Consider the following 24,612-nt stretch of genomic DNA (forward strand, 5'->3'; position numbering starts at 1 on the left):
GACTCTGTCTCAGAATAGAAAGGGTGGCAGTGTAGCTCAGTGCAAAGGCCCTGGGTTTGAGCCCCAAGACAGGAAGAACAAGACTCAAATAAGAGTGAGTGGGGCAACCAGAAGAGCGATAGAGAAGAACCAGCCCCCAATCCTGAAAGCGGGAGCTTGGGCCTGGGAAGAGCAGGGGTTGAGTGGGAGGAGGTGTGGCCGGGAGGAGGGGGGCTGCAGGAGCCCAGAGGGATGCTCAGGGCAGACACCAGCCAGGAGACGCCCCTCCTGCTGGGTGGCGCCCGACCCTGGCTCTGGTTCGTCCTCCTCCGGCCTCCTTGCCCAGAGCTGCCCAGCGCCCTGGACCTGGGAGCCCAGCTCTACAGTGGGCGCAGCACCTGCATCCCCAGGGCCGAGTACACACATGGCAAAGGAGCCTAGAAGGCGCCTTCACCTCACTCCCGCAGACTCTGCCCGGCCTCCCTGGCCTCGCTCCGGTTGTGTGCTGGGAGACCCAGGGGAGGGGGCCGGGCCGGGCGGGAGGAAGGGGCTGCATAGTCCCACAGGCAGAAAAGCAGCAGCGAGGCGGCAGGCGCAGCTCCTCGCCCTCCCCGCCCCTTCCCTCCTCCTTGTCCCGGGCTGGATTCACTCAGCCTCAGCTGAGTCCACGGGCCCTCGGACAGAGCGCTGAGGGATGTGCACTGGGAGATGAGTCGTCCTCCGCTCAGGCACAGACACCGTGGCTTTCAGGAGCCAGCTGTGACTGGGAGGGCTTCCATCCCTTAGTCTGTCTGTCCGTCCAGCCTGGCCCCATGCTGGCTCCGTGCTGGCTCCTGACCTCCGCCGACGCGCCCCCGTTCCCCTCCTCCCCCTGTCCAATCCCAGCACCGTGGGGGAACCAGCTCCGGCCTGCCCCTGAGCCTGAGCGGGAGACCAAGGGCGCCACCCTCTAGCGCCTGGGGGAGAGGGGACCCCGAGAGACGTGGGGCTGGCCGGACAGTGGGGAGGGACCACGCACACTCTGGTCTACACCCAGAAACAAAGACACAGAGCCGCAGCAAGGCGGAAGACTGCTGTGTTTATTGGAGATCAGCATGGGGGTGTGGGGCGGGGGAGTGAAGCACGGGCTGCAAAGCAAGTGACCAGGCCTGGTGCCGCCCGCAGGGCGAGGGCAGGAGCAGCGCCCCGTCCTGACTGCCCTCCTCAGGCTCCCCGAGCTCAGCTCCAACCCTACTGCAAGCCCGGGTTCTGCGGATCAGAGAGGCCGGCGGGGATGTACCAGGAAGGGCCGAGAGGACGGACGACTCCGGGAGGAACGTTCCCCCCACCAGCACCTCGGTACCGACTGTTGTTCCCCCAGCTGCCTGCCCCCCAGCTGCCTCCTGGGTACCAGCTAGTGCCCCCCCAGCTGCCTCCTGGATACCGGCTAGTGCCCCCCCAGCTGCCTCCTGGATACCGGTTAGTGCCCCCCCAGCTGCCTCCTGGATACCGGTTAATGTTCCCCCAGCTGCCTCCTGGGAACTTACTGTTGACACCCCAGGGTCCAGAAGGGTAGGGCATGGGCCTCGTTCCCCATCCGGTCCCCAGAACCCCACCTCCCCAAGGCATACTGGGATTCAGAGCCCCCCAGGGCAGACGAGGCAGAAGCCTGTAGATGAGAGACCAGAACGGGCGCTGGGCAAGGAGGTCTCCCGAGACCCCCAGCGGAGTGGCGAGGGTCAGCCGGTTCGCTGCCGAGTCCAGGTGGACGGGCGAAGCTTCGGATGAGGGTTGTGCAGCTTTGGCAGAGAACGCCACAGGCCACGGCTCGCTGCCCGGAGGGAGTGCACCGGCGCCCGAAAGGTAAGCCGGCTCCTCGGGCAGCGCCTGCTCCAGAGGGTCCTCAGCTGCCGCGGCCATCACCTGCCAAGGGACCTCAGCAGGCCAGGACTCCGTGGGGGGCAGCCCCCAGGACAGGGTCTGCCTCCCTGCACGTCCTGCAGCTTGGGGGCCACCTGGTGGAGGCACGCTGAACTGTGCAGGAGCCCCGGGAACATCATGCGGCCCTGGGTCGGCGTGGGGCTGGGCGTGTCTAGCGCTCAAGGGGCCGGTGAAGGGAGGCTGTCCCAGAGCGGGCACATCAGCCCTGGGGTGCAGGGAAGCCTTCTCCTCTGCTGTACCAATGCTCCGGGCAAAGAGGCCTGCGGGGAGACAAAGCAGCCATGGACGTATGGGACCAACTCCTTCCCTTCCCTTCCGTTCCCTTCCCTTCCCTTCCCTCAGCCGAGACCCAAGCATGGACCCTTTCCCCTATTTCCAGTCCCGGGGGGTCCAGTGCCCTCCGGCCCAAGGCCAGGCGCAGCCTCCGTACCTGGGAGATGCAGACAGACCAGGAGCAGCCCCAGAGGAGCCAGGCTCCCTGCCACGCGGCCCTGCATCCTGCTCGGCACCAGCGTCTCCCTGGGGCCCAGGACCGCAGCCCCTTTATCCTGTCGGTGGGGCGGGGGACACGGAAACAGGCTGGGCCGGGGCCTGTGGAGACAATGGATCGCCTCATCCCACCCTAATTCTCGACACGGTCTGTGGCAACAGGTGTCACTTGAATGTCCCCAAGGAAGCTGGGTGTTTCCCGGCTTGGCTCCTCTCCTTGAGCTCCCTGCCCCTTCCTGCCCGGGTGTCCTGGTCTGTGGCTTATCCGGAGCTGCCAGCCCTGCCCCTCCCTGGTCCCCCGCACGAGGCCCACAGGGACCTGCATCTTTAGGGTCCCAGCGTCGTCACTGCTTCTTTCAACAATTAAAAAGTTCTTGCTTCCTCTCTCTCTCTTTCTCTCTCTCTCTCTCTCTCTCTATCTCCCTCTCTAGGATCCAGATAATTCTCTCAGCCCCCTCTGTCATTCATCCTGATATCTCCTTCACCTTAATCCCAATCTGCAGGAGGTTCTGGGGTACAGAAGTAGCCCCATCTGAGGGGCTGCTCCTACGTCCACTATTCCTAGGAAACAGGTCAGGTCCCATTCTTATGAGCTGATGGCATACTAGTTTCCTGCTTTTTGTTCTAGCAAAGTACCACAAACTCACTGGCGTACAGCACAACGTGTCGTTAAAGTTTTCGAGCTCGAAAGTCCAGAATGGGTCTCTCTGGGTGGAAAGTGTTCCTAGGCTCCTGGTTCCCTTGGTTCATCTTCAAAGCCCCAACCAACACGTTCTTCCCACATCGGACCGTGTGGCTTCCTCTCCTGCCACCCATGCCCGCATGCTAAAACCCTGTGATTATATTAGATCCACCCAGATAATCCTGGATAATCCCTTAGTTGACGACCAACTGACTAACAACCTTAGTTCCTTATTTTCCTTTGCTATGAAATCTAACACAGGCACAGATTCCAGGGATGAGGACCCGGACATCTTTGGGGGTCCCGGGGTGAAGGCACCATTCTGCCTAACACACGTGGTCAGGAGCCTGAGCAGAATGCAAGAGGTGAGAGAGAGCAGCTATCGCCAAGCACAGCGGGGGCACTGAGACACTGTCGTCAAACCGCCATGACTTGATCGCTGCTGCGATAGAATGATGAGACACAGGGACACGTTCGGTGTCTGTGTGCCCGTAGGTGTGGCTGTGGTTTGCGTTGGTTGGAGTGGGTCTCCGAAGGTCCATGTGCAGGGGCTCAGTCCCCCGTGTGGTGACACTGAGGGCGTGACAGGTGATCAGGTCATTAGGGGTACACTGCTTCCCGTGAGTGTGGATTGTTACAAAAAGACTGAGCCAGTCCCAGAGCAACTCTGGCATCCTGCATCCTGCCTTGCCCTGTAATCTTTCTCTCTCTCCCTCTCCCTCTCGCACACACACACACACACACACACACACACAAGCGCATTCCCTCCATGATGCCATCTGCCAGCTTCTGATACAGCCCAGGGGGCCCTTACCATGCTCTTGAACTTCCAGAACTGTGAGCTAAATGAACTTCTATTCTTCACACATTATCGAACCTAAGGTGTTTTTTTTTCCTTCCAGTACCAGCAATCAAACTTACGACCTTGCGCTTTCCAGGCAGGCGCTGTGCCGCTGAGCTAAATCCCCAGCCCCTAAGCTAAGGTATTTTGTTATAGCAGCAGAACATAGACTGATATGAGCCTGTTTGAAAATTTTACAGTGTTGTCCTCACCATTTCTTCTAGAAAGCCACCAGGTAGGCTCCCCGCCTGCCCAAGGGAAACATGCTCTGTCCTCATGGCCAGAAGATCGTGTTCCTCTGCAGAACCGGCCAAGGGAGGGAGCTCAGGAGGCTTTTTGGGTGACATCCACCAATTTTACAGAGGCTTTTAGCCTGAACCACACTAGACCAGAGGAACCCCACATCCGGGGCCTCCCTCTCCCTCTGCAATTCCCATCCTGGGCCTTGCTTCCTGCTGCGGGCTGCAGCCCGGGGTCCAGATGCTGGGCCGTGGGTGACGCTGCAGTGGCGGCAGAAACAGGGCTGCCTGCAGCCAGGCTTTGGCTCTGGTGAGCCCTGAAGCCGGGCTCGGTAGTCCCAAATCACTTCTAGTTAATATAACACGTGCTGCTGGTTCTGGATTCGGAATTTCAACAGTTCTAAACTCAGGAACAGCTGGGAGTGGCGGCACACACCTGTCCTCCCAGCACTTGGGAGGCTGCAGCAGGAGGATCACAAGTTCAAGCCCATCCTGGGCAGTTTAGTGACTTCCTGAGAGCCTGTCTCAAAACAAAAAATAAAAACGGGCCAGGGATATAGCTCAGTGGGAAAGCCCTGGGTTCAGCTCCAGTAGTGAAAGAAACAAAAGAACAAACAAACTCAGAACCAGTTTATTCACCCCCAACAGGAAAAAAAATGGGTTGGCTCCTCCGTGGGGGCGATTCCCACGCTCAAAGGGACCCCCTTCCACAGGGACCCACGCCCCCATCCTGCCAGGGGAGAAGTCACGTGGCCCCGCACGCAGGCCGCCTTCTCCTCTCCCTGGAAGCCACCTGCCCTTCCCTACGCAGCGCTCCGCCGGCTCCCGGCAGGCGCCCGAAGCTGTCCCCTGGGCCGCAGCCTGAGCCGCCCGAGGAGCGGGAGGCGGAGAGGGCGCTGTTCGCGCTCCTGTGCCGGGGCTGCGAGCTCCCTCGCTTGCCCTCCTTCCCACGCCGTCCGGCCTGCTTGCTCCGCCCTCTGCTCCCAACAGCCGCACTCCTACTCAGTCCCCAGGAATCTTGTCCGGGGAGTTGCGTCCCAGCCTTCCCGAGGCTCCGGGTGTCCCGGAAACCTAGGACGTGGTGCGGGGTCCCAGTGAGGATGGTGCCAGAAGGTGGGACACTTTCTCAGGGGAGCAGAAGGGGCAGGGGCTGGTGCAGAGGACCCTGCAGTGAGTGGGGAGGAGACCGGGTTTGCAGCGAGAGGAGAGACAGCCTGCCTCGGGGAGCTCGCAGCCTCTGCTCCCACTTAGATAATTATTGTTTCTGCTCTTGGTGAGAGGGAGGCGCGGTAAGGTGAGAAAATAGTGGGTCACCCTAGCAATGAACACAAGGGGCACGGGCACCTCTGGAGGCGCCAGAGGTCCCAAGAGGAGACCCAGAACTCCAAGAAGGCGAGGCGTCTGATCGAGTTGCAGCAGTTTATTGAGCAGTGTCCGGGATCCGGGGAGAGCAGGCCGCTGCTTCTGTCTCCAAGACACCTGCGACCCCCGACGCCTGCTCGTCCTCACACAGATAACCCGACGGCGCTGCAGGCTGGCCGAGCTCCGGGAGCCCTGGGCGTTGTTTGGGGAATGGCTTGGACTTTGCTTTATTTGGCAGAGGGGGAGTCAGGGGTGATGTCTCCGGCATCAGAGGGCTGAGAGCGTTTCGGGGGTTTCCAGCCGAGACCCTGAACAGGGGGCTTAGCCGGGGCGCGTCCTGGTCGTCCCAGAGACGGCAGGAGAGCCGGCCGGGCCGTGCGACCTGGCACAGATGGCAGAGCGGCGGGTCACAGCCGGGCAGCGGGGGAGAAGCGGGAAAGGGCTTGGGAGCCCTGCACACGACGGACACCGGAGGGTGACCAGGGACTCTGGCGCTGGAGTAGTGGAGGAAGCAGAGCGGCTGGGGGCGGGGGAAGGGGGCTGAGCCCGGCCGGCCAGTGTCTCCCAGCTGGGAGCTGGCGTGTGTGCACGTGTGTGCACGTGTGTGCGCCGTGTGTATACGTGTGTTCCGTGCACGTGCATCTGAAACTGGCTCAGGAACTCGCAGGCTCCTCTCCCTGGGGTAGGAAGACGGCGGGGTCGGGCAGCTGGGGCCCCAGCGGCTGTATTTGGGCCAGGATGTCCCGGATGGAGCGGCAGGGGACCCTTCCGGAGCTGTGGAGGCCACAGGGCTTGGCACCAGCAGAGGGGTCGGGCAGAGGAGAGCCGTCAGGACGCCCGCTCAAGGTCGAAGAGGACACAGAAATGCAAGGGTGGCCAGCGGGCACGGACACGCTGCCACAGGGCTGAAGGATGACTTTGGTGCCCGACAGGGAGCTGGAGCTGCCGCTGAAGGAGCCGGGGCCAGGTGGGGAGCAGGGGCCCTGGAGGGAACCTCCGCAGGGGTGGTAGGAGGAGCTGGACCCACTGGAAATGCCGGAACTGATGTGCACGACAGAACCCGAGGGCCCGCAGGGCCCCTTAGAGCCCGTGGGGCCGCCTCCGCAGGGCTGGACCCCGCCGGAGCCCACGGGCTGGAAGGCGATGGCGGGGGGCACTCCCGACTGGAAGGAACCGGTGGCCGGGCGGCTGGGGATGATGGGGTTGCTGGAGAAGTACTTGCCCTCGGAGACCGGGGGCCCAGCTGCAAGCGCGGGGGCCCCTGGGGCGCCCTTCACCGGGCTGTCCTTGGTGAAGTAGCCCACGGGGTAGATCTTGCCCCCGCTGTAGGTCATGCCTGGCACGAGGTAGCTGTTGGAGGAGCCGCCCACCACCTCGTAGCCCCCGTAGGGCTGCTGCACAGAGGTGATGGGAGGACAGGGCTTGCCCGGGAGGCCACCGTTGCTACAAGGGACAGCTTGGACCGCTCCGGGACCCCCAGAGCCATGCTGCTCCACCACCACCACCACGGGCCTCTTCCCGCCCGAGACGGAGTGGGAGCTGGAGATGTACTGCCCGGAGTGTGAGACCACGGGCCCCCCGCTGCAGGGAGAGTCAGGGATGTCGGAGCTGCAGGGCCGCAGGTTGGAGCTGCCCCACGACCCAGAGGTTTGGGAGGTGGACGAGCTTCCTCCAGACTGGGACTGGGACTGGGACTGGGACTGGGACTGGGACTGGGACTGGGACTGGGACGAGCTCGACGCTGAGTGCGAGGAGTCATCATCGGTTGGCAGAGCGGAGCCGTTCCCTGGCCCGCGGTTTTTGCTTCCCGACTGGGAAGAGCCGGAGTTGCCCTGAGCGCTGTAGCTGGAGCTGGACCCAGAGGAGTAGCTGGTCTGGGAATAGCCCGGCCCCGGCTTAAACAGCACAGTTCCTGAAGAGCCACCCTGGGAGACACTGGGTCTGCCGGGCCCACCGCCGGAGCTGGACACGGAGCTGCTAAAAGTGCCGCTGGAGCCACCGTGGCTGCTGACACTGCCAGCACTGGAGTCGCCCTTTACAAGGAAGCAGGGGTCGTTGGGCGAGGTGATCCGCGTGGGGTCCTTGCAGGGCCCTACAAGGGTCCCGATGCTCTTAGCCAAAGTCCCTGGGGAAAGAAGCAGCGGTCAGGCAGGGCCAGAGAGGGGCCCTACTGTCTCCCTTGCCCACCGCCCCACGTCAGCCTCTGCCACTCTGGTCTCTCCCGAGAGGAACCCAGCAGAGTGCTGAGGCAGAAAAAAGAGAGACGTGGCCATTGTCGCTAAAGGACACGAAGTGGTAGAAGGACAGCTGTCCTAGGAGGGAGGGTTTGAGTAGGGAGGAAGTTGACCATTTACCAAAACACAGACAGTGAAATCCAGCATGCCAGGCACAGATAACAGCAAAGGGGAGCAAGTGGGCCTGAAAGAAGGCGGAGGTGGGGGCTGGGAGGGACAGAGAGAGAAATCCGGAGGGAAAAATCCAGGGCCAGCCGAGCGTGGCAGCACACGCCTGTCATCCCAGTGCTCTGGGAGGCTGAGGCAGGAGGATCTCAGGTCCCAGCCTGGGCAGCTTTGTGACTTACAGAGAACCTATCTCAAAATTAAAAATTTGGGGGCTGGGGATTTAGCTCAGCGGCAAAGCGCCTGCCTGGCAAGGGCAAGGTTGTGAGTTTGGTTCCTGGTACGAGAGAAAAACAAAAAACAAAAAAAAAAAAATTAAAAATTTAAAAAAGGACTGGAGATACAGTTCAAAAAGTGATCATGGGGTGCTGGGGATTTAGCTCAGTGGCACAGAGCTTGCCTGGCAAGCGCAAGTTCATGAGTTCCATCCCCGGTACCAGAAAAAAAAACAACAAAAAAAGTGATCATGAGGATAATCCAGAGCCAGGCCATGAGACCGAATAGGAAAAGATAAAAGGGGAAGCAGTAGAAGGCTGAGGGGAGGAAAAACATGAAAAGAGATGCCGGGGAGAGAAGCCAGTGGCAGAGGGCCGGCACAAGAACAGGGTGCTTGAGGGCTGGCGTTGTCACCAGCTCTCTGGGGAGAACCCAGGCTGGGTGCCGGATGGGAATCCTGCTTCCCGTGTCGGTGCTGGCCGCGCCAGTCAAGCTGGGCAGGGGCCAGGATGTGGGGGCACTCACTGTTGCTTCAAAACCTGCCAGGACCAGTGTGACAGGGCGCCACGCCCCCACCTGTGCTCGCGGGCCCAGCCCAGGGACAGGGACGTGAAAGCCTCCTCGAGCCAGTGACCATGGCCAGCTGCTCTCCACCCAGCCCTCGCCCCCTCAGCGGCAGAGCCACTTCCTCCCTTCACTGACCACTCCGACCCCGGCCTCCTCCCCACAGCCTCTCCTTACGCTCTCCGGGGGCCCTGCAGGTCCCCCGAGGCGTGGGCAGAGCCACACGCCACAAGTTGTGAGGCCCCTCTGGGCTTTCTCCCGACGCCAAGAGACCAGATCGGCTTCCTCTCGCCTGCGGAGCTCCGTGAGGTCACCCAGAAGATGCTCTTAAATCCAGACAGCCCCGGCCGCTGTGATTCACTGTGGTCACTCACCCCAAGCCCTGCCAGCGCCAGCCCTCCACAAGCTGTGCGCCCCCCCACCCCCGTCCTCTGCGAGCGCCTCCCTGCACCTGCCACGCCTCCACCTGAAGTCAGCCAGGGCTCCCCGTGGGGCAGTGGGCGCCGCACACCCCGCTCGGCTCCTGGCCCCGGCCCGCGGGGAAGGTCACACAGACGCCTCTCGGGCTGCGAACTCACAGCAGCAGAGGGCACGGCCGGCCTGCCGCCCAGCCTGGAGTGTGAACCTGGCTGCGCTGCTCCTAACTGTGACCCTCAGCCCCATTCCTGAGCCCTGAGCCTCAGGGTCCTTATCCGCAGTGGGAGTAAAAGGTCTCTCCCTCGGTTCTGGTAACAATGAAAACTACTGTGAGGACAGAACAGGGACTCTAAGAACAGTAGCCGTTTTTATGACTATGGAATATCTAATCTCCATCTCCCAGCACCGGCATCATCACCATAAAAACAACATGGACCCAGCCCTCTAGAACTTCTGGAGCACAAGTCACACGCAGGGCTGAGATGCACCAGAGGCTCAGGCAGGTGCTGTTACAAAGCCCGTTTAGAGTTTCAGGTGGCGCACGCCTGTAATCCCAGCACTTGGGAGGCTGAGGCAGGAGGATCATTCCAAGTTCGAGACCAGCCTGGGCTACAAGTGAGCTCAAGGGCAGCTTGAACTGCATAGCAAGACCCTGTCTTAAAAAATAAATAAATAAATAAATAAATAAATAAATAAATAAATAAATAAGACCAAAAAAATAGAGTTTCAGAACCTGAGGGTCCGAGAGTCTAAGTAATTCGCCCAAGGGGACAAGGTCTCGAGGAGCAGCCTTGGGACTCAAAGGTCAGGTTCCAGCGCCCTGCACTGACCCCTTGCCCGGTTCTGTCCTGAGATCCTGCACGCTGAGCCAGCCCTGCCCCCGGGGTCCACATCCCTTCTCCCCACCCTCCGGGTCCCAGCCTCCTACCTGGCAGGAGGAGACCAGCCAGCAGCAAGACCGTCACCCCGTGCCCTCCCACACACCCCGCCTGCAGTGCCCGCGAGGAGCCCATCGTGGACGGTGCAGCCTCTGACTGGCAGCAGCCCGTGGACACCGGGCCTTTATGTCAGGGCTGGACATTCCCTGGGCAGGAGTCACTGGGGGAGGGGAGGGGCCGAGGGGTGGGTGCCTGGGGGAAGCTGGTGTGGCCGGGAGGAGCTGAAGCAATCAGCCCGTGCATCTGCCTGCTCAGCAACAATGGTGCCCTGGTGTGGGGGACCCGGGGTCACGAGACCTGCATCTGCCACCTGGCTGGCCTCCGCTGGCTCCTCATTGGCTAACCCAGAACTCGGCGCCCTGCCCCACGGCCACCCACTCGGGGGCGGCCGTCTCACCCGGGGACCCGGTCGCCTGGCTGCTTCAGTTTGCCCCCCCATCTCGGCCTGTGCGACTCCCACCCTCCTGTCCTCACGGCCGTGGGCGTCTGGGCTTTCCCTCTGCAGCTGGGAAGCTCCTTGTCCCACCCCACTGCGTGGTGACTGCATGGTGAGGACCCCCTGCCGCTCCCTGGGGACCCATCCCCGTCTGCCCGGTCCCGCGGGGCCCAGCCCTCGCCTCCACTTTCTTCCTTTGGATGGGAGCATTGCGCCCCACCGCCTCTCCCCGGCTGCCCCTGCCCAGGCCAGCCTGCCACGTGCCTGTCACCTGTCCCTCGGCCCTGGCTGCCTGACATCTCCCTCTGGGTGACTCCAGGGAAGGCGTGGACGCTGGGGGTAGCACAGCTCGGCCTGGGCAGCCTGGGCTGGGGACCCCTGTCACAGCTGGGCCTCAGTTACTCACGGGCTGCTCACAGCCCCTCCCCCAGAGGTGACCCAGAGTCCGCAGGGTGAGCAAGCAGCTAATGAGGCTAATTGAGAGGTGGGGGCCCGGCCGCCCATGAGCTGGCTCCCGGCCTGGATGAGCGAGCAGGAAGCTGCCGTGGACGGACCGTGCCTGGGCAGCCAAGGAGGGCTGGGCAGGCTCCTGGGCCCCTGAAGGACAGAGGACCGGGGCTCAGGATCTGCGAGGAGGGCGGTGGCTTCTCCCTGCAGGTCCCTCCCACCTGCCCTGGCCGGCCCCACCCTAGCGGATTGCTCAGAGCACTGCCCAGAGTATCAGTATCGGAGGGCGGGCCTGGGAGTCTCAACTCCTCCCCCTCCTCTTCGGTCGCCTCCTCCCCCGCCGAGCTCCTTTCCACAGCTTCCTGTCTCCCCTCGAAGGCATCTCTTCTCGGTCCTCTGGGTCTGCCAACCAGCCTTGAGCTCTAGGCCAGGGATGACCTCAGTGTCCTTCTGTGCTGTCTGGCCCCGTAGCCACACGGTCACCAAGCACCTGGAGGTAGGGCTGGCATAACCCACTAAGGGAATAAATCTTAAATTTTACTTAAATTTAATTCAGTTAATGTAAATAAAAAAAAAATGTAAATAATCACATGCAGCTACCGGCCCCCATCTGGTACCGCCCTTGACCACCTGCTGGGACCCAGCGCCCCTGTGGGAGAGTGGAGGGATCTGAGGGGTTAAGGTTATCGTTAGGGTTACCATTAGAAGGTTAGGGTTAAACCAGGTATGGTGGTGCACCCCTGTAACTCCAGCATTTGGGAGGCTGAGGCAGGAGGATTGCTACAAATTCAAGGCCAGCCTGGGCTACAAAGTGAGTTCAAGGATAGACTGAACTACATAGCAAGACCCTGTGTCAAAAAAAAAAAAAAAGAAAAAAGAAAAGAAAAGAAGGTTAGGGTTAGATGATTAGGGTCGGGATCAGGGTCAGTTTAGGATCAGGGTCGGGTTAGGATCAGGCTTGGATTAGGATCAGGGTCGGGTTAGGATCAGGGCTGGGTTAGGATCAGGGTCGGGTTAGAATAACAAACCCCTGCCTTTGGAATCAGAATGATGTACGTTTGAGCCCTGGCTCCTCCTTGACTTCACGCAGCTCACCTAAGCTTTCCGAACTGTTTCCTTACCTGTAAAAGTGGAATATTCTGCCGGCCACGGTGGTGCACACTGTACTATAATCTCAGCACTCTGGAAGGCTGAGGCAGAAAGATTGCAAGGCTGAGGCCAGCCTGGGCACTTTAGTGGCTCAGACCCTGGGTCCTCCCAAACGGGTCGGGGGATGTAGCTCAGAGCGAAGGCCCCGGGTTTGATCCCCCAGTACCATGAAAAGAAAGGGAGGGTATCTTTTAAATAATGCCTGCACTGGGAGATTTTCAGTAAGGTCTAACAAGAAATTATCAGAATAAAGCGGATAAGGGTGCAGCCCCCCACCACATCAGCACTCAGCAAACGGAGCTCCACAGCCGCTCCTCGCCATCCTTGGCAGAAGGCAGTAGGGCGGTTTACCCGCGGCGCTTGTGTGCACCCCAGCCCAGCCCCACGGGTCTCCCCGCTCCTTCCCACAGGCAGAGCAGCAGACAGAGGCCGGGCTGCCGTTAGACAGACACGCTGTGGCTCTGTCTGGACCACAGGCCCGGCGCCCATCCCTAGACTCTCAGGCCCCATCGGGAGGGCGTGGCAGGGAAGAGGGGCCCGGAGGGGGTGGGGAGGAGACCGAGGGGACCGTGAGTTTTTCTTTCCAGCACAAGCCAGAGGAGGCAAAGTTTGTTTTGTTTTCTTCTCCGCATTCCTCCCCGCTGCTGTCAGACACGGGACAGCCAGGCTGGAGGAGGCCCAGTCTCTCTCGGCCTCCCGCCAGCTCCCAGCCACCCACATGGCGCATTCCAGGCTGCTCTCTTCCCGCCCTCCCGTCCACCCCGCCCACCCTGCCCAGCCTGGCCCTCTGAGTCCACGCAGTCCACTCCCTGGCTGCTGCCCGTGCCCGGCCCTGCACTGCCCCGGCCCCTTTACCCGTGGTTTCCCTTCCTGCTGTTTCAGTCCCCATAGTCAACTGTGGGAAGAAAAGGAGGGAAGGTTCCAGAAATAAACGCCTCATGCATTTTGTTATAGCACAGTGCTATGGTGGTTCTGTTTCATCTCTTGCTGTACCTAACGTGTACATCAAGCTTCGTCCTAGATACGCACACTCGGGAAAGCTCACGGCACGGCGCACACAGGGTCTGGCACCGCCGGGCCCCTGGGTTGTGCTCCCTGCAGGTCCGGGACAGTCAGTCACTCTGTGCTCCCAGTCAACCTTCCTCTCCGCTCAGGCAGTGAAAGCCTGAGGCTAACAGGACTGAGGGGAAAGGGAAGAGGCCCCGGCCGAGTGTGCACACGGCCGATGTCCACGGGCGCGCAGACAGGCCTGCTGGGCTCTGCAGCAGGATTCTACCCCTGGCCCCATCATCAGAGAGAGCCCTGTGATGGCTGGGCAGCAGGAGAAAGTGTGGGTGGCAGGGAGCGTCTCCTGCCCCCAAAGAAAAGCCAAGGCCAGGGCAGAGCCCTCCCCGGCTGCCACGAGTTTCTGGCGAAGGCAGATGGCGCCCACTGCAGCAACTCCAGGCTGCCCTCTGGAGCTGCAGCGAGGCGGAGGATTCGTGCCTTGGCCCACAGGGCCTGCCGTCCAGCTGGGGACCCGGCGCAGGCGGGAAGGGGGCAGCCGGGGCCTGAAGAAGCGGCAGGACTTTCCCTGGGCCTGGAGGAAGGGTGCGAAGTGCGGGTGCGGGTAGTTAGAGCCCAGCCTGGTGGCGCTGGGGAGGGTGAGGGTGGGGAGTGAGTGAGTGGCTGGGCTGGCACCGGCTGAGGAACTGTGGGACGGACGGACAGACAGACGGACAGGCTCTTGCACTGCAGGTGACTACAACACCAGGCTAACGGGATTTGGGTTTTACAGGAGACAGAGTCAGTTCAGAAGGGCAGAGGGGAACTCTAGGCCTTGAATGGGAGAACCCCAAGGTCAAAGAGGAAGTGAGGGCAAGAGGACCCCCCTTCCTGGCTGCCGCTGGGGCCCAGACGCCGCCTCAGTCCTCAGCCCGTGTCGTCTTGTTCAATCCTCACAGCAGCCTGTGGGGCAAATGCTTTTTGTCCGTTTTGCAGAGGAGGAAACCGATTTTAAGTTATGCGCCAGAACCAGCTGCTTGCAAGCAAACGAACCAGCTCAAACCCAGGGCTGCAGGACTTCCAGGCACGCGGGCCTCTGCCCCGCCCCGCCGGCAGCCTGCTGTGGACGGCCCGTAGCCGTTCAAGGACAGGGTCCCAGCTCTCTACCTCGAGTGTGCAGAATCCCCAGAGAGGAGGCCCCTGCTGCTCTCAAAGTCACAAAAGAAGCCCAGGCCAGCGCGTACGCCCTGGACGTCTGAATACATCACTGTGCTCATCTGCACCCGCCCATGCCCTGCCCTCCTGAGCCCAGGTGTCCCCAGGTGACCCGCGCGGTGTTCCCCGCCCCCCAGCACCTGCTTGCTTCCGAGGGTCTCCCCTGCGGTCAAAGGTGGAGTCCACGCTCCGCCTGGCCCTGACCCCTCGGCCCTCTTCTCGGCTGCTCAGCCTGTGGAAGGAGCTGCTCCCCCGGGGGACACTGCACATGCTCCTCTGGAGTCAGCCCGGGCAGGCGCTGGGCCGGGAAGGAAGGCCGCCGCTTCCAGCCCCCCACCTCCCTCCATCGACACTGCCATGGCGGGCACAGCCCTGCGGCAGGCGCTGGCGGGGCCCTGCGGGGCCATGTGCCCGGCCTCCGCTGGGCGGGAGTGGCTGCGCGGCCGGCAGGCGGGAGACACGTGCACTGCGCTCTCCGCCTGCATTCCTCTGGGGTGACGGGCTCCCTGCCACTCTTCTCTACCCCAGAGCTTTTTCCCAAGCAACGCAACACACTTGGTGAACAAACCAGGACTCACAGCATGCCCCAGGAGGAAGCCAGGACTTCCCGGCGGGGGCGGGAGCTGGTGTGCTGCTGCAGGTGGGGAGCGCAGTCAGGGTCCTGGGAACTCCCCCAGGCTCGGGCAGCGCCCCCGGCAGCAGGACATGCTGTCCCTGGCCGGGGACCGCGGCTGTGGGGGGCAGCCTGCCCTGCCGCCTGGGCCTGAGCAGGTGCAGGGCCTCCTCTGCTCTGCCCGGCTTCCTTCCCGGCTGGGCTTCGCTCCCGCTGCTTTCTCCTGCAGAGCTGCTGTCCTGAGCTCGCCTCTGAGCCTCCACCTTGCACACCCTCCTTCAGCTCCCTGTAGCCCCCACCCCCCCAGGGGACCGGGTCCCCGCTGGGCCTGGGGATGAGGACGGGTCAGAGCCAGGGGCATCTTCAGGCCTGAATCCTGCAAGGACAGGGCCCCACCCACTGGCTTTTGGCACCCCACTCTCGGCCCGTGGCCGCCTTCCCCAAAGCAGCGGGGGTCAGCAGGGGGACAGTCCTGCTCCCCGAGCCCAGGACTCCATGGCTCTGTGTAAGCGCCGCCAGGCTCAGCCACCACCCGCTCGTTCCACAGGAGGTGGGGCGGAGGTGTGATGAGCTCTCAGAGTAACACAATATTCGCCCTGTCCTGGGACGGCTGTCGGGGAAGCCAGGGTCCAGCGTCTGCGTGCGCTGCTGTCTGTGAAACACTCGTTCTTCCCGCTGTGGCCATTAGGCTTTTTATTGCCGTCGGTCACCAGAACTAGAGACCCAGTTCCCTCCCACCCCACGGGGACAGGCAGGGGGCAGAGGCCGAGCGAGGGAGGGCCGGGGAGTCCCAGTGGGGCCTCAGGTCTTGGAAGAGGCTGTGCCAGGAGGACTGGCACGCGGGGCCCTCGGAGCCCAGGTCCCGGGGTGGTGGACCCCTGTGGGCCGGGCCGTCTCCCCTCCTGTCTTCTGGCCAGGGGCTCCTCATGGGCAGAGCCTGGCCGACTCCCAGCGTGTCCCTGGCACCCGCGGAGTCTGTCCCCAGCGCACAGAGGTGACCGGTGAGCCCACTCCGTTTGAAGAGGCCGAGGCTGGGGTGCACCACCCCCCAGAGGGGAGCTCCGTCCGGGACAGCTGCGGGCCACCGTGCGCGAGCAGGCTTTGTCTAGATTTGCTCAGTGACCCTGGGAGACAGGGGTCACTGCCTCCTACGGCCACGATGCCTGCTACGGCCAGCTGGGGATGTGCGCTGGAATGCCATGCTGTAGTCCACATGCGCCCCAGCCGGACTTGCCTCTCCCCCAGGCGCTCCCAGGGCCTGGCTTGCTCCTCCGTGCCTGGGGTCCTTGTCTGCCATCGCCCCAGGAGCTCTGTGACTTTCTTTCCCCCGAACGCCTGGCCCGGCCCCACACTCGGACACTCTCTCCCCGTCCTGTCCCTGCTGTGCCGCCCTCCCAGCCCTCCCGCGGGCATGGCTGGCACTCGCTCCCCACACGCAGGTGGGCAGGACCCTGCCCCTTTGCCTGCCCGCCACCTCTGCGCCTCCACGGCACCCGCCTGCCAGGAAGGAAGTCGGAGAGCAGCAAGAGGTAATGACTCTGGGGTCACTGGCCAAGGCGTCTGTGCCCGAGTTCTCCCGAGGGCCCCCAGCCTGCCCTGCCTCACCTCACATGCCGGGGTCACCTGAGAGGGGTCACCTCGATGACTAAGAGGACTCCCCGAGTGCTGACAGGGAGGAGGTTACCCAGGCAAAGGGTTAAGAGGGCGCCCAGAAAAACACCTGCGCTAGGCCGCTAGGCTGCCCTCTGGTGGCCGAGCGAGACATACGCAGGAGAGCCGCTCTCAGCACCGCCAGGGCGAGACTCGGTCTAAGGTCACACCGCAAGGTCATGCAGAGCGGACAGCTGAGCGGGGACAAGGCAGTCACACGCTGCTGCTCTCATCGCCGACAGGAGCTGAGATCATGCTGCAAAGGGAAGGCTGGGGGCAACTGTTACTGCCTTTCGGATTTGGTCACGCTTTTGAAACCTGTGCCGGGCGCCTACTGGCACTTGATTAAAGATTTGGAGCCAGGTGCGATGGGTCATACCTGTGTCCTCGGGACCAGGGAGGACGAGGTGGGAGCCTGAGAGCAGCCTGAGCGACATAGTGAACCCCATCCCGGAAGAGAACGGAAGGCAGGGGAGGAGACAGACAGACAGACAGACTGTGAACGCTTAAGGTTAAAAAGCAAACTTTCAGTCAAACGAATCTCAAACAAGCAATTGGCAGAAGACCTGGGACTTCCCTCCCGGGCTCTGACCTCAGCGGTGCCCCCTCTAATCTACCTTTTATCACATCTGATTGCCACAATGGACGTGTTTGTTTCCTCCCTAGATGCAAAGCTCCTTGAGGGCAGGGAGGCCTGACTGCTTCCTGCCGCCACCCAGCGCCCCGCTCAGCAGAAGCTCAGTGAGACAGGATGTGTGGGCAGACATGGCACCAAATGAGTGGGTTGGAGTTTCCCCCGCTGGTGATCTTCAAAGCGGGCGACAAGCATCTCGCCTGTCCGGTCCAAGCACAGCACCGGCCTGCCCAAGGCCGAGGGCCGTGCCCGGTGTGTTCCCAGGCAACTCCGCCGCTTCCGTCACTAGATTACACCACGGTACCAGTTCTCGGTTCCTTTCTTTCCTTGGTCAGGCATTTGTTGACTCTCTGGCCTGCCCCAGGGGCTGGGCTATTGTTCTACACATCTGTGATCCTATCTATTATTTAATCCCATGACTCCGTGTTGACATTGGATGTGACCACGTCCCTACCAGATTCATGGGAGGTCACAGTCATGGGTGAGGTCAGCCACGGGAGACGGGAGAGGAGTGGGAACTGTCTAACCCGAGCAGGGCAGCTGGCACAATGGGTCTCCCTGTGTGAACACCCCACCCACTGTGTCCCACGCAGGCTCCTGCCCAGCTAATAAACACGCACGCTTGAGTGCCAACACACACTGCCTATTAATAGGTATTAAAATGCCCAGTTACCTCACGCTGTCTCTCTTTTCCTCTCACTCGCCCACCATTGTACCAGCTGAGAAGGACTGGTTTGGAGCCAAGTGGGCCTGCACCTGGCCTTGACTTTGATGTGCCTTAGACGGGAGGTCACCTCTCCCAGTGCTTGGCGGAGTCTCCTTTGTGTGGGGGAAGGCAGACCGGCCTCAGACCTAGGATCCTACCGCCTCATCCTCCAGGAGGCTGGAATTACAGTCACACACCATCATGCCTGGCCTCGGAGCAGTTTCCTAATCTGCAAAATGGAGCTATTACTTTGTCTTAGACAAGTAAAGCCTACAGACGCAGGCGAGGCCAGGCCCCCGTTTCAGGAGGTTGTACTTTACATGAAGAGAAAGTCACGGAAACCCACGTGGCCTGTGGAGTTTAGTAAGACCGCGTGGCGTCAGGAGCCCTAGCTGCTTACCGGGGCCACACCGGGAACTGTTTCGGTCCCTCATTTCCTCTCTCCTCTAAGAACATTTTTTTCTCTTTTGTTTCCCAACTAACTCCTCAGCGGCTTGGGGGGTTGTGAGGTTTATGTGAGGGGTCCAGACTTCTTTCCTCCGTCCCAACCCACACTCCCGCACCTCTCTGCTGCGGCACCGACCTGCGTCCCTCCTCCCCTGGGTACGGCTCTAACAGAGGACACTTTCAGACAGGCGCTCCCGAACCTGCAGCAAGATCTGCGCGCATTTTCCCCGAGCTACCTGTCCAACGGCATCTTTTTCTCCAGGTATGGACCCCTCAGCCCAACCTTTCAACCTGCTCTCTTGCCAGAACCTGACATTCGGTGGCGGACTCGGCCACTGATAAGACAAGCAATCAGCGTCCAGTACGGCCCAGGAACTGCACGCTGGGCTCCGCAGACGCACAGGGACAGGGGAAGGGGTGGTGGGTAAAATCAGGAGTTGTTGGCGCACACAGCACACCGGAGTTCACAGCCCAGCTCTGTAACTGTCCCCTGGATGACCACCTCTCTCAGCCCCGCTCCCGTCTTCTTCAAAATGGTGATAAGGTAGGGTTATTGTGCAAATGAAGCCAGACTTTAACTTTGTTTTTGTTTTTGTTTTTCTCCGGTACCGGGAACCGAACTCACGACCTTGCGCTTGCCAGGCAGGCGCTTTTGCCGCTGAGCTAAATCCCCAGCCCCCAGACCTTAACTTATAGAACATTTAGCACGAGTGCCCCAGGGCGCATGCGGAGTAAAAAGCTGCAGTGGTCAGTAGCAAATCACTTTTCTAGGGTAGACTCCCCAGAAACAGACCCTGAAACAGATTCAAGTCAATTTCAATCTCAGCTACTGGGGAGGCTGAGGCAGGAGGACTGCAAGTTGCGAAACTACATGGGCAAGTTAGCTAGAGCGTGCTGGAGGACAATGCCTTTGCTCAGACAGTGGGGAGTGGAGGCCTCTCTGGGGAGAAACGACTGCCTGGGAGAGGACGGCCACTCCCGCAGAAGGAGTGCCCACACGAAGGCAGAAGTCTGCAGCCGTCGGGGACCTATGGCTCCCGGGTCCCCGAAAGCAGTCCGCAAGCACCGAGCGGCTTCTGCGCCTGCGCGGGCAACTTCCGCGCCTGCGCTATGCTGCGGCTGGGGCGGCCTCCCATTCCACCCCACCCCCCGCGCGCCCTCCTCCCGCGCAGGCGCCCTCGCTCCAGGTCGTGCGAGGCGGGCGCTGCGCTTGCGCGCGGGCCGCTTTGAGCTTGGCGTCTACCACTGAGCCGGCGCATCCGTGCTTACTCGCGTCGGTGTTTAGCTATGTGCTTCCTCACTGCCTGTGATGTTGTCATTTAACCTTGTATGTCAGTCCTGCCTATCCTGGCTTCGTTTTCAACTTCCTGCCAGTGGAAACGACAAATGTTTATTCCTCCTGTTATGCCTTCCGTGACTTCCGGCACTTGGGGGGTGGCGAGGGGTTCGGGTGTCTTAAGTGGATGTGCGAATTAATGAGCTAGTGGATTTGGCTTACTCCCGGGCCTATTAAATTCTACTGGGCTTAACCTACAATTCTTTCTTCAATTGTTTTGTTGCTTATTTATTGAGATAGGGTCTTCCTGTTGCCCAGGCTAGTCTTGACAACTCCTGGGTTTAAGAGATCCTCCCACCTCAGCCTCCTGAAGAGCCGAGACTGTAGGCAAGCACCACTATACCTGGCTGCCTCTACAACTTTTATGGCCTTGAATTCACTTTGTAGCCCAGGCTGGTCTCGAACTCACAGATTCTCCTGCCTCAGCCTCCTGAGTGCTGGGATTACTGGTGTACACCACCATGCCCAGCTCTGTGTGTTGTTTAAGTTTAGTTCATTCGGTCACCCGTCGGTTTTAATGGGAGTAACCCGTAAGTGAACTGGGTATTCGATGGGTATTCGAATTTAAGGTACGCACCGCAGCTCCTCTTAGGCCCTCTGCAACCCCACCCCTGGTTAACTACTTTTTGGTTTTGGTTTTTTTTTTTTTTTTTTCCGGTATCGGGAGTTGAACTCACGACCTTGCGCTTGCCAGGCAGGTGCTGTGCCGCTGAGCTAAATCTCCAGCCCCCCTGGTTAGCTACTTGATAGACACTAGATCGTGTCCCAACTCCTATCCTTTTAGTTTGACTGTCTCACTGAGTTGCCATACCCGAGGAGCTGGGATTATAGGTGTGCACCGCCGCACCTGGGAAAATGCATCTCTCAGTGGGGCGGTGTGGGCCAGTTTATACTTCACTGACCTTTGGCAGTTCCAGGACACGCACCCAATCAGGCTCAGAGTTGGCAAGAGATTCGTTTTAGGAAGGGCCACACTTGCCTCTGGAAACTGATGCCCTTAAAGCTGCCCACTGCCCCTCGGTAAGTCTGATGTACCCCAGGGGTGCGCAGACCATATGCCGTTAGAGAAATACCTGGCTTGTCTTCCCATTCTTCAGTACAGGAGTCCCACAAAGGCAGGGACGAGGCGCTGGTGTCCCTGCACTCTGGCAGATGCAGGTCCAGTCCTCCCCCCCGCGGCCCCTTTGCCTGGCCCTTGGGCAGGGCAGGAGTCAGATTACTTCCGGATCTCTGTAGATTTAGGGCTGCAAAGAAGGGATCTGAATATTCAAAACCTAATCGTTGTAAAGAAGCTGCTTAGGGGCTGGGGATACAGCTCCGCGGCAGGTCATGAGTTCAATCCCTGGGACCCCCAAAAAAAAAAAAAAAAAAAAGCTGCTTAGATTCAAGATTGAGAAAACATTTTTTATTCTTTCCATTTTGCTGAAGTACGTGGTCTACGGGTGGGCCCCAGCTGTAGGCCACCAGGTGGCGGCGGGCAGCACAGTGCTGCTGGCCCTGTCCAGCGTCCCAGGTCCCAGCGACAGGGTGGAGGTGGAGGCAGGGGCAGGGAGAGGAGTGGGTGAGGTAGGAGTGTGCTTTGGTGTCAGAGAAAAAAGGAAGGGGAATGTGCAGCCTGAACGTGGGTCCCTAGCTACTGAGGACAAGTTCGAGCTCAGAATAAAACTGAGGGTGTGCAGACAAAAAAGTCAGACAAAAGTGGAGACTTTAAAAGGAAGCAGAGGGGTAGACATGGGCTTGGGTGCTCTCTGCAGGGGACCCCGTTATCTGTATTCTTCCCGGGGTGGGTCAAGGTCGGGCTCCTCACGGGGGTTGTGGTCCACCTCGGGGGCGGGTGGCCAGGGGTTTTCTGGCGGCTGGGGTCCCGCCGGCCAAGGGTCATCAGGCCGGGGAGGCTGGGGGGGATCGGTGCTAGGGGGCTCAGGGGGCCACGCTCCACTGTCGGGCAGGTCTCCCCAGGGATGGCTGGGACCTGGGGGTGGAGGGTCCTCGAAGATCGGGGGTACCCCTGGCCAGGGGTCGCCAGGGATCGGAGGGCCGAGAGGCAGTGGTGGGGGGCCCTCCTCTTCTCTGGCCTCTGTGGATGGGGGAGAGGGGCGGTCCTCACTGCCTGAGATGCCTGTCGAGGAGGAGCAACCGGAAGAGGTGGTGAGGGACCGACCTCCCCACACCCCAGCTGCAGGACCAGCTACAGCCTCTCTTCGGGGACACAGCCTGAGCTGAGCCCACGGACGGCAAAGCGGCTCTCAGGGCATCTCCAGATGTCTCCCCAACACCGAAGCAGTCTTGTTTTGTCTTTGTGGTTCTGGGAATCTAACTCAGGACCTTGTGCTTGCCAGGCAGGCACTGCACGGCTGAGCTACATCCCCAGCCCCACTGATGCAGTCTTAAAGCGAAGCAATACCAGGCTGCTCTGAACCATGGTTTTTATGTGCCTGGATCGCCCTCTGTCGATAAACTCCACCCATCCCGACAGGGACGTCCCCGGCCTGGGCCTGGACTGGTCTGCACCCGAAGTGAGCTACAGACCGCACCTGTCCCTATGTCCCTAGCACAGCCCCTGCTCCAGTGAACACTTGTCCCCTCTGGGCTCCGCGGTCGCCCCATGGCTTCACTCAAACCAGCAAAATCTTTGGTAAACTGTACCTGCCTGCACCCCCACAGGCCCCACTCTCTCCCTTCATGGGCGTGCCCAAGCCCCTGCACCCAGTGCAGCTACCCTGTGTACCCATTGCCTTTTTTTTTTTTTTTTTTTTTTTTTTGAGACAAGGTCTCGCTGTGCAGTTCCGGCTGGCCTTGAGCTCACTTTGTAGCCCAGGCTGGTCTCGAACTCGCACCGATCCTCCTGCCTCAGCCTCCCGAGTGCTGGGATTACAGGTGTGCGCCACCACGCCCGGCTCCCTGTGCCTTAATGGTCACCCTCACCAAGGGTGCGTCCCCTCAGCCACCCCCTCACCCTGATCCACTCCTGGTGTCTTCCGGGCTCACCTCCAGCAAACAGGCCAAGGACCAGGACCCCCACAAGCATCCAGTTGAGTTTCATGGCTGTCTGCTGGCCCCCAAAGACGGGGTGCTGAGTCTGGGTGCGTGGGATCCCCAAGAGCCTTTATAGGGCAGGAGGCCAGTCTATGGGGAGGGGCCGCCCAATGACAGGAAATCCCATTAGAACCCAACTGGTCAAACCCGTTTGAAGGCCAGGCCAGCATGTAGCTATGGTGGCGTCGCTTATTTGAGGCCCCTAGCCCAGCACCCAGCTGCTGGCTCTCCCCATCAGTGACCTGGCCCTGGGCCACCCCACCTTTGTCTTTACCCCCCCCTCCACACCCTGCAGCGACAGACACCCACCTGTCATCTCCAGGCTCACAGGGCCCCACCTTTCCTCCTTGGCAGCTATCCGAGGCCAAAGAATGGGAGCAAATCTGACCCCCAGGTGGCGCGGCGTGGGGAAGCGCCCTAATTACAGGGCCTGGGGCAGGACGCGGGTGACAGCTGCAGCGCCCCCCCCATCCGTCTCAGGGGGCTTCCTTCCCCAGGCCCAGCCACACTGCTGTCCGGCGCAGCCTTCCTGCGGCATGCGGGGCTGCCCCAAGCAGTAACATCGAGGCATTCCACCCGGCACCGCCCTCCCGCCCTCCCGCGGTGACAGGGGCCAAGGACGGAGGAAGAGGACATCCTGGGGCCTCCCGCCCGGAGCTGGTTACATCAGGCCCCTCGGAGGCGCCAGCAGAGCTGCCCTCACCCAGCCTCTTCCTCCTGGCTCAGGGCCCCCTGCCCTGCCCCCCAGGGCCTCAGCGCGCTCCCCATGCCCCTCCCCTCCCCTTCCAGGTGTCAGCTCAGCCTCCAACGCCCTCCTGGACTCAGCAGTGTCCACAGTGCAACTCGATCCTCCCCAAGTTGCTCCCAAATGGCCGCCCTCACAGCAAGAGCCACGGCCCCACCGCCAAGCCCTGTTGTGCCCACTCCAGCCTCCAGCCTTGTCCAGCCCCCCAGCTCCCAGCCCATCTCCCTTCCTGCGTTCCCACCCACACGGCCAAAGAGCTCCTAAAAATGCAAATCCAGCCCAGTCATGGCCAAATCCCAGCAGCCTGCATTCCCACTACTTGGGAAGATGAAGCAGGGTAGTTCCAGCTTGGCAAGCCTAGGGCACACATGCCACAGCAGGTTGTCTGAAAGCTCTAAAAGGTTCTCTGTCACTGGCCTAGACATTACAGCAAGACACTTTGCCTTAAGAAAAAGGAAAAAACAGGCCAGACATGGTGGCACACACCTGTATCCCAGCACTCAGGAGCCTGAGGCAGGAGGATCTCTGTGAGTTCAAGGGCAGCCTGGACTACACAGGGAGACCTTGTCTCAAAAGAAATCAATAAGCTAAATCACATCACCATGGTTCAAAAAAATACTCCAAGGGCTTTCTGCTGACGCAGAGTAAAACCCAAACTCACCAACACCGGCTTTTCTCCCTGCAGCCGGCACCCTGTCCCACCCGGCTTGGGTCTCAGGACAAGGCCACTTGTCCCCTCCCCAGCGCTGCCCCTTGCAGGGTCCCTGTCCTCTCTGTACCTCACTTCTCCTGCTAGCATTTACTGGATATGTTCGTTTGTCAAGGTTTTTTGTTTTGAGACAGGTTCTAATTATGTAGTCCAGGCTGGCCTCAAATTTATGGCAATCGTCATGCCTTAGCTTCCCACATGCTGAAATTCCAGGCCTGTGCCACCAGGCCCAGCTGTTCTGAGGCTCTTGTCTCTGTGCTCTCCTGGCAAGGACACCACTGTAGGCCTCAGAGGGATGGCAGAGACAGTGCCAGCAGTCTTGTTGAATGAATGTGTCCCCTCCCCTCCCTTGGCACGAATCATCTTCCAGGGAAATTGAGTTATTTATTCCTTTATTTGGTCCTGGACACTGAACTGAAGGGCTTCGCACTAAGCTACATCCTGGCCTTTTTTTTTTTT

At 60.7% G+C, this 24,612-nt stretch overlaps 4 protein-coding genes across 9 annotated transcripts; 1 reads left to right on the forward strand and 3 right to left on the reverse strand.

The window, feature by feature from the left end:
- Positions 1–1,038: 1,038 nt before the first annotated feature.
- LOC102023759 (chromosome unknown open reading frame, human C6orf15) lies at positions 1,039–2,409 on the reverse strand. Of its 3 annotated transcripts, none has more exons than XM_013509836.1 (3): positions 2,330–2,409; positions 1,461–2,159; positions 1,039–1,427 (listed from the first exon to the last, which is right to left on the reverse strand). In XM_013509836.1, exons 1-3 carry the CDS (start codon positions 2,394–2,396, stop codon positions 1,210–1,212), a joined length of 984 nt encoding a protein of 327 aa, XP_013365290.1. In that variant the 5' UTR covers positions 2,397–2,409; the 3' UTR covers positions 1,039–1,209. The 3 variants fall into 3 exon arrangements, with proteins under 3 accessions (XP_013365290.1, XP_013365289.1, XP_005414386.1); XM_013509835.1 differs by having other exon boundaries at positions 1,039–1,424; positions 1,458–2,159; XM_005414329.2 differs by having other exon boundaries at positions 1,039–2,159.
- Positions 2,410–4,775: 2,366 nt separating this feature from the next.
- Positions 4,776–9,709, forward strand: LOC106147572 (nascent polypeptide-associated complex subunit alpha, muscle-specific form-like). Its single transcript, XM_013509838.1, has 2 exons — positions 4,776–5,263; positions 8,858–9,709. The coding sequence occupies exons 1-2, from the start codon at positions 4,807–4,809 to the stop codon at positions 9,358–9,360; spliced, it is 960 nt and encodes a 319-aa protein (XP_013365292.1). The 5' UTR covers positions 4,776–4,806; the 3' UTR covers positions 9,361–9,709.
- On the reverse strand, positions 5,556–14,644 carry Cdsn (corneodesmosin). Of its 2 annotated transcripts, none has more exons than XM_005414330.2 (2): positions 14,418–14,644; positions 5,556–7,637 (listed from the first exon to the last, which is right to left on the reverse strand). In XM_005414330.2, exons 1-2 carry the CDS (start codon positions 14,545–14,547, stop codon positions 6,166–6,168), a joined length of 1,602 nt encoding a protein of 533 aa, XP_005414387.1. In that variant the 5' UTR covers positions 14,548–14,644; the 3' UTR covers positions 5,556–6,165. The 2 variants fall into 2 exon arrangements, with proteins under 2 accessions (XP_005414387.1, XP_005414388.1); XM_005414331.2 differs by lacking the exon at positions 14,418–14,644 and adding an exon at positions 10,037–10,161.
- A 6,404-nt stretch (positions 14,645–21,048) lies between these two features.
- Psors1c2 (psoriasis susceptibility 1 candidate 2) lies at positions 21,049–23,956 on the reverse strand. Of its 3 annotated transcripts, none has more exons than XM_013509772.1 (3): positions 23,009–23,956; positions 22,652–22,767; positions 21,049–21,782 (listed from the first exon to the last, which is right to left on the reverse strand). In XM_013509772.1, the coding sequence occupies exons 2-3, from the start codon at positions 22,704–22,706 to the stop codon at positions 21,427–21,429; spliced, it is 411 nt and encodes a 136-aa protein (XP_013365226.1). In that variant the 5' UTR covers positions 22,707–22,767; positions 23,009–23,956; the 3' UTR covers positions 21,049–21,426. The 3 variants fall into 3 exon arrangements, with proteins under 3 accessions (XP_013365226.1, XP_005414390.1, XP_013365227.1); XM_005414333.2 differs by having other exon boundaries at positions 22,652–22,789; XM_013509773.1 differs by lacking the exon at positions 22,652–22,767.
- Between the last annotated feature and the right edge of the window lie 656 nt (positions 23,957–24,612).

The sequence above is a fragment of the Chinchilla lanigera genome, unplaced genomic scaffold, assembly GCF_000276665.1.
Source record: "Chinchilla lanigera isolate Chin_1 unplaced genomic scaffold, ChiLan1.0 scaffold00182, whole genome shotgun sequence".
In the NCBI taxonomy this organism is placed as follows: Eukaryota; Metazoa; Chordata; class Mammalia; order Rodentia; family Chinchillidae; genus Chinchilla; species Chinchilla lanigera.